Here is a 6,906-nt window from a genome sequence, read left to right as displayed (position 1 = left end):
GTTGAGGGTCACCGTCCTTGCCGGCAACTGGCGAGGGCGAGGATGGCGACCCTCGTAGGCCGAAACAAAGAAGAAAAAAAGAAATGGGAAAAAAAGAAAGAAAAAAGGAAAAAAAAGGGGAAGAAAATGACGAATATGCCCTTGGTCAAGCTCTTATTTAAAATAAAGAGAACATTTCGGATCTTTATTTGAGAAAATAAGAGCAATTCGAGCTCTTATTTGAAATTTTGTCAAAGAACATTATTGTCGGGTGCATAAATGTTTTCGATTTATTTTAAGACACATAACGAAATCACGATGATAGCACGCCATAGGGAACACTCACCTAAGAGTAGGTTTACATATTGTAGAGGAGGACAAAAATAACAGGGTGATTATCAAAAAAAATTTCAAACCTATTGCAATTATGCTAATTCAGTCATAATATTTTTTTTTCCAATTTAGTCCTAAATCTTTTATAATTGTGCAAATTTAGTTCACTTTATTGGTCGTCGCTGACATGGATAATTTTCAATAATATTTACTTTCTTTATTTTTTCTTTTATGTTTTCTTTCTTTCTTTCTTTCTTTCTTTTTTCTTCCTAATCCTATTGTGGCCGGGGAGGGTCGCCGGAGCTCACCGACTACCGGGCGAGGCCATCGCGGCCGTGGGGGAGGCCGCGGCCCCCCTTCGCTCGCAACCGCACCTTGTGCTGATCGAGGGTTGTAATGGCCTTGCCGACGGTTGGCGAGCTCTAACAATCCTCGCCGGCCATAGTAGGATTAGGAAGAAAAAAGAAAGAAAGAAAACATAAAATAAAAATTAAAGGAAAAATAATATAAAAAAATATTATTAAAATTTATCCACGTAAGCATTAGTAGGTAAAGTGAATTGAATTAGCACAATTGCTAAAGGTTTAGGACTTAATTGGTAAAAAAAAAAAGGATTTAATGGCACAATTACAACGTTTATGATTTTTTTTGATAATTTTCCTTTTTTTGCTGGTTTGGAAATAGTCCGAGATAATTCTTGCCGCGCTTAATCGTCAATATAAGAATTGGTTTAGGATGGATAAAATGGGATGAATAACTCCCCTGTATAGTAGATGTGAACATATTTTAACCCTATCAAATGTTTGGTACACTTCAGGATAAGATTAAAACATAAATAATTGAATAAAAAGACTTGAAAATTAAAAAATGCAATCAAAGTAAAAAACCAAATAGGAAAAACCCTAGATCTCAGTATTGCGGCGGCCACCACCACCGCAATGGTGGCCGGGCATGAAGCTAGCAACACTAGCGTTGCCTCTTCAAGGTGATGCAGATCCATAGATGACATGTGAGAGACTACGATACAGAGGGGGCGAGGGAATTTCACGGTGATTATTAGCGTCGCCTCCGCGTCACATCGGAATGATCAAGGTCTGGAATGTCGGCGACGCCAAAGATCTCCGGCCTCTCCATCACCATCTTCACCTCGCCCCACGAGCGGTCTGCATGCTCTGCGTAGATGATGGCGCCACTAGTTGCAGTAGCAGGGACCAAATGGAGGTAAGAAGTCTTGCCTGATGATCACCGAGTTTAGCACCTTGTTTTTCATGTCTAACTCTAACGAATCGCGAATCTGCTACCGTTACGCAAGGTGTGGAAACTGTAGCCTCAAAGTCGTCACAATTTGTGCAAGCTTGTTGACAAACAATTTGAACAATCAACAACTTGGTCTTATGGTTTTGTTATCTCTTTACTTTGTTTTTATATAATCTAGATATATCCAATTCTCTTTACTGAATTTCTTATCCGACATTTTATCGGGACATACCAGGTTCGGAGGACGTCCCAAACACTCGATAGGATAAATTGTTATCCTATTCGGACTTAAAACCGGACTACCAAATGCAGCCTGAACAAAGATCGGATTATTGGGAATTTGGAACTGGAAATCGAGTCATTAAAAGAGATGTAAGAGATAGTTTGATTGTGGTGATTTCATGGTATTCTGTCCGGTGCACCAGCACATTCCTAGTAAAACACATTATGGAGGATCGATTTTATTGCATCCATCTTTGGGTTGATCCTATAGTATCGGACATGAACTGTCTCTTTATTTCGAACAGAGAAAATAAATCTGAACTCAAGGCTATAAAAACGAGAATTGGAAATGGAGTTCGCTACGAACCTCTGGACATAAATTTACAATGACTATACTCAAAACTAAGCAGATACACACTCTATAAATTTAAACTTACCGTGTATACCTTCGATTTTAGGTTACTTTCATCCGCGGAGTGATTAAAGACAAGCTGGTGAGCATTGAGCTAAAGCACTCCTCAGGCAGTCCACTACATGAGTCATTGGAGGCCGGTTTTCAGCTTCTACATGAACGCAATCAACAGCGAGGTACGCCACATCTTCCACTGCCATCATCTCGAACGGTGCTGGAATTGGCATGTTTGGGTCCAGAGCCTGGCAAATTTTACCGTCAGTTACGCATGGAACCACGTCCTCCGTGATATGACTTAACGGGCCATCTTCATCCCTTTGGAATGCTTTGCGTCCAGATAACAATTCGAGCAACACAATGCCGTGGCCATACACATCGCTCTTAGCCGTTAGTCTATTGCTTGAGAAGTATTCTGGAGCTATATAACCCGCGGTGCCGGCAACAGGATCCGAAGACTCTCATGCTTCATCCTCTGGAAGAAGTCTGGACAGTCCAAAATCCGCAACTTTAGCAGTCCACTTTTCATTTGGCAATGCATTTGATGACTTCAGGTCTCGGTGTACAATTCGAGGACCGGCATATTCATGCAAGTACTGGATTGCCATAGCGACATCTAGTGCCACCTTGAGCCGTTCATTCCATGACATCAATGTTGAGCTTCTGGTAGTGTGAAGGTGGTAGTACTGCGAGCTATTGTTCATGTACTCATAGACGAGGGCGCGCTCACTTCGTCTTGCATGGAATCCCAACATCTGAACCAGATTCTTATGCTTAACGAGACGGAGAGTTTTGATCTCGTCGCTCGATTCTTCAAAGCCTACTCTGGTTACATTTATCCACTTGATGGCCACTTGCTGCCCATCATCCAACACCCCGCGATACACTGAACCGGTGCTGCCTACTCCAATCTTATTATCATTGCAGAAATTATTCGTTGCACGAACAAGCTCTGCCTTCGAAAATATTTTGAATGCCTGAGAAGCAAAATCTATCACAAGTAACCGAGTAAAATGAAGTAATGAGAAATAAAGCCATCGAAATGACAAATATATACCGAATATTCCTCCCACAGCATATCGCTGTCAGAATCTGCTTCGCCATTGTTATGACAATATCCCTTTCGTCTTCTGAAGCATAAAAACTGGGCAAGCTTATTTGGGGAAGCCATAATAGATTTAGAGTCTGACTGAGCATCTCCGCAATTTAAACAAGATCGTTCTGATTCGACCACGATGTTTCTCATTCTTAGAAGGCTTGGTGGGACTGGAATCATGAATACTAGGTTGCGCAGGACCATTGCTCTCTACAGCTGCTGGCAAGTTGTTTCCATGCACATCGAGCTACCTTATCTCATTCGAAAGATACTCGGGTATCCAGATAAATGAATGTTCCGAACCATAATCAGTCTAAGCCTTTTCATCTTCTTGATGGCTTTCGTACCCATAAACACCTCTTCAGGCTCAAGCATGTCTAATTTAATAGCTTCAACAGAGTTTGTTCCCTTCAAATCCGAAGCGGACATACGATCAGGAGTTCATCACATTCAGAAAGAAATAATACTCTGTCTGTGTGCGTACCCTTATGTGCATGAAAACAAGTTCGCTTAATCATAGTTAGTTCGTAAGCATCTATAGGGTCTCCATGCAAGAACTTACATATACGCTATTAACAAGCCAATGGCAAAGCACCACACCTCAAGTGATTGTAGTGCCATACCTCCAGTAGTTTTTAAACAACATAGTTTCAGGAACATGAAAATGCAGATATTGAAATGAAAATTACCGAATTTTCCCGTAACACACTCAGAATATCCGCATGATACCAAAGTCTGCTGCGTTTGCCAGGATTTTCAGGACATTCTTGACGCACGATTTCTCGACCCATTTCTTGAAGCAAGTCATGCATCGATATCTTGTTCGAGTCCTTATATATGAGTGCTTTTTGAGAGAGAATTTGAAGCGCCCTGTCTGGATAAAAAGTTAAAACGGTCTAGCAGCTTTGTTACATAATCTTTTTCCTCTCCTTTAAAGAAACAAGCGATGTCAAGAAAGATAGCTTGTTCATTAGCTTCTAATCCATCAAAACTGATTTTCAGAATCTCATAAATTTGGCCGTCAGGAATGGCTCTCAATCTTTCTAATGTACAGTTCCATTCGTGAATACTATGACCACTCAAGAAAGATCCCAACACAATAAGAGCCAAAGGGAGACCCTTGGCATAGCGAGTAAATCCGAAGGAGATAAGCTGGTAATCTCTTGCGGGGGATTGTTCCCGATAGGTATTCCAACTGAAAAGTTGAAGAGCATTATCATAATTTAGTTCACCGACCTTACAGATTTCTGCACTGTGAGTGACTAGTACTTCTTCATCTCTTATTGTTAAAATTATTCTACTCTCATGACCAAACCAACCTCTTTCACCCAATAAGCCCCTTAGTTGGTCTGTACTATCCACATCCTCGAGAACTAACAGAATCCTTTTATTGCAAAGCTTTTGCCTCATCAAATCTACACCAGTCTGAATGTAGCCAACCTTTATGGTATTATCCCTCAAAATGTCATGAAGAAGAGCTTCAAGCAGTTTTTCTAGGCCATACTGCCGAGAAATTTCTCCGACATTTGCCAGGAAGCGACTACCTTTGAATTGATCAGCAATAATATTGTATACAGCTTTAGCGATAGTTGTCTTGCCTATTCCGCCAATCCCGCAGATACCCACTACGCGAACACCATCATCCTCTGTATGCAATGACATTCTAACGGCCTGTATATGCCTGTCAAGAGCAACTGGATGCTTCGCAACATCCAAGTACAGGCGGTGCAGCTTGCTTGACACTTCTTCAACAATCTCTGGATAAAGTTCAGATTCAAGACTGCAAATTGCAATCCCTATAAATATGTGACAGCCCACTAAGCTACAAAACTAAACAAAAGGACTTGATATTTACTTGTTAGAGCTCTTTGAAAAGTACCGTATATACAACAGCCGTTAGGTTCTACAAAGACTAAACTTTTTACTCTGGCTTCCTTTATCTAGGATAGGTGGGCACATCATCTGCTCAACTAAACTAAAATAAGCTAATGAGAAGGATTATCAGAAATAACACCTTCCCCCTGATCCAAGAAGATATAAATGAATTAAGCTGCAGAACTGGTTAGGTTCGAGTCCTTGAATTTGACTTGTGATGTTAACTATTGTGTTGTCGGTTATTAAAGTGCTTAACCATTGAGACATACACTAAAGGAGCACTGAGGGAAGGTATACATGATTCGAAGCTAGCTAAGCAAATAATCGACCAATATTTCTTGGCCATCCATAAAACCAAATGAGACTTATGATTCAACACCTTAAACTTCGAAACTACAAACGTTAGCAATTTCACGAGCATAAGGCGAAAGGTGGTCTCTCAATGCATCCGCGTTATACATCGGAACAATGACACTCTGAAAGTCAGAATTCCAGTTCCAAACACATAGTCCTGCTTCCTTCTTCTAAGCAAACTCAATTGAAACTCCATTTCTCAAACAATTCTGCCAAATTTAGGCAACAAGTTTCATCTTTACCAATTCTAGCGAGTTCTAATCGGATATAATCTAACAGAAATTCTCCACAAAACAAACAGCAATCAAGAGAATCCAGTCAATTAGCTGAGAGTAATTAGACAATTACCCGTTGTCTAAATGCCATCCGGACAAATTAGCCGCTTCACGAAGCGCGCCTCTCCACTTCTTCACTCTCTCGGAGCCATCACCGCTACCACCACCACCACCAAAAACCTCCTCATGCCTCGCCATGATCTCAGCGAAGACGAGGGTCTGCTTTTGCACATCGCTCAGGTCAACGTGGAAGAACACCGGCCGGACCAGTTCCCCTTTTGAGTCCATCATCTCGAGAATCTTTGTCAGCTCCTGCAAGCACCAGGTGGAGGATGCGAAGCTGGGGGAGAAGACAACGACCGTGATCCTGGAGCTCTCGATGGCCCGCTCGAGCGAGAGGGAGATCCTCTCCCCTGCTGGAGCTCGTTGTCAATGAAAACGCGGACTCCGTTGCGGCGGAGGGCGCTGTGGAGGTGGCTGACGAAGCCGGTGCGTGTGTCCTCGCCGTGGAAGCTGAGGAAGACATCGTAGTCCCACCGAGGGACGGCGGCACAAGAGGAAGAAGTAGACGAAGATGATGATGATGATGATGATGATGCAGTCGCCACGGAAGAACGTTGGAGAGAGGGGCCATGGCACTCTTTTCACGCGAAACGCTCAAAGACAAGGGAGGCGCGGGGAACGAGTCAACGGAGACGCGGGGACGACCCAAGCCCGGAATATGTTCGGAACATGGCAGCACTGTCGTCCGGCGCCGTGCATCGCTACCCTTGCCGCCGGCAAAATCTTCACGGAACGCCATCCATGCAAGGATTCACCTCGCCGTCCTCCCTCTCTCATTGTCTCACCTTGATCCTCCGGTGTCATTATCTCCATTCTCTCATCCCCCCTCTCTCACGTCGCCCTCGAGTGCTGCTACTTACTCTTGTTCAGTTCTTCGTCATCGCTCAAGAACGATGTCTTCCGGCGTGACGATCTCGATGCTCTCGTCCCTTACCCTCGCGTTGTTCTCAAGTGCTACTACTCACTCCAAGCTCGTGTTCTCTTTCATGCATATCTGAAATTCTTACTTTGTTGGTTTGACACCCAGTTGGATTCTAATTATT

At 42.8% G+C, this 6,906-nt stretch overlaps 2 protein-coding genes across 2 annotated transcripts; both read right to left on the bottom strand.

Moving 5' to 3' along the window:
* Nucleotides 1-2,661: 2,661 nt before the first annotated feature.
* LOC115745249 (PTI1-like tyrosine-protein kinase At3g15890) lies at nt 2,662-3,500 on the bottom strand. Its single transcript, XM_048273276.1, has 2 exons — nt 3,258-3,500; nt 2,662-3,177 (listed from the first exon to the last, which is right to left on the bottom strand). The coding sequence occupies exons 1-2, from the start codon at nt 3,498-3,500 to the stop codon at nt 2,662-2,664; spliced, it is 759 nt and encodes a 252-aa protein (XP_048129233.1).
* Nucleotides 3,501-3,990: 490 nt separating this feature from the next.
* On the bottom strand, nt 3,991-6,080 carry LOC115745185 (disease resistance protein RUN1-like). Its single transcript, XM_030680595.2, has 2 exons — nt 5,874-6,080; nt 3,991-5,076 (listed from the first exon to the last, which is right to left on the bottom strand). Exons 1-2 carry the CDS (start codon nt 5,996-5,998, stop codon nt 4,128-4,130), a joined length of 1,074 nt encoding a protein of 357 aa, XP_030536455.2. The 5' UTR covers nt 5,999-6,080; the 3' UTR covers nt 3,991-4,127.
* Between the last annotated feature and the right edge of the window lie 826 nt (nt 6,081-6,906).

The sequence above is a fragment of the Rhodamnia argentea genome, chromosome 1 (assembly GCF_020921035.1).
Source record: "Rhodamnia argentea isolate NSW1041297 chromosome 1, ASM2092103v1, whole genome shotgun sequence".
In the NCBI taxonomy this organism is placed as follows: Eukaryota; Viridiplantae; Streptophyta; class Magnoliopsida; order Myrtales; family Myrtaceae; genus Rhodamnia; species Rhodamnia argentea.
This window is presented reverse-complemented; position numbering and strand designations above follow the sequence as displayed.

Bases quoted from the DNA above. Each gene is read 5' to 3' on its own strand.
- LOC115745249 (XM_048273276.1), bottom strand. From the start codon at position 3,500: ATGGTCCTGCGCAACCTAGTATTCATGATTCCAGTCCCACCAAGCCTT. The intron at 3,178-3,257 runs GTATATATTTGT...TTTGCTTCTCAG, and splicing joins TGCTGTGGGAGGAATATTCG to GCATTCAAAATATTTTCGAA.
- LOC115745185 (XM_030680595.2), bottom strand. From the start codon at position 5,998: ATGGCGAGGCATGAGGAGGTTTTTGGTGGTGGTGGTGGTAGCGGTGAT. The intron at 5,077-5,873 runs GTAATTGTCTAA...TGCAATTTGCAG, and splicing joins GGATGGCATTTAGACAACGG to TCTTGAATCTGAACTTTATC.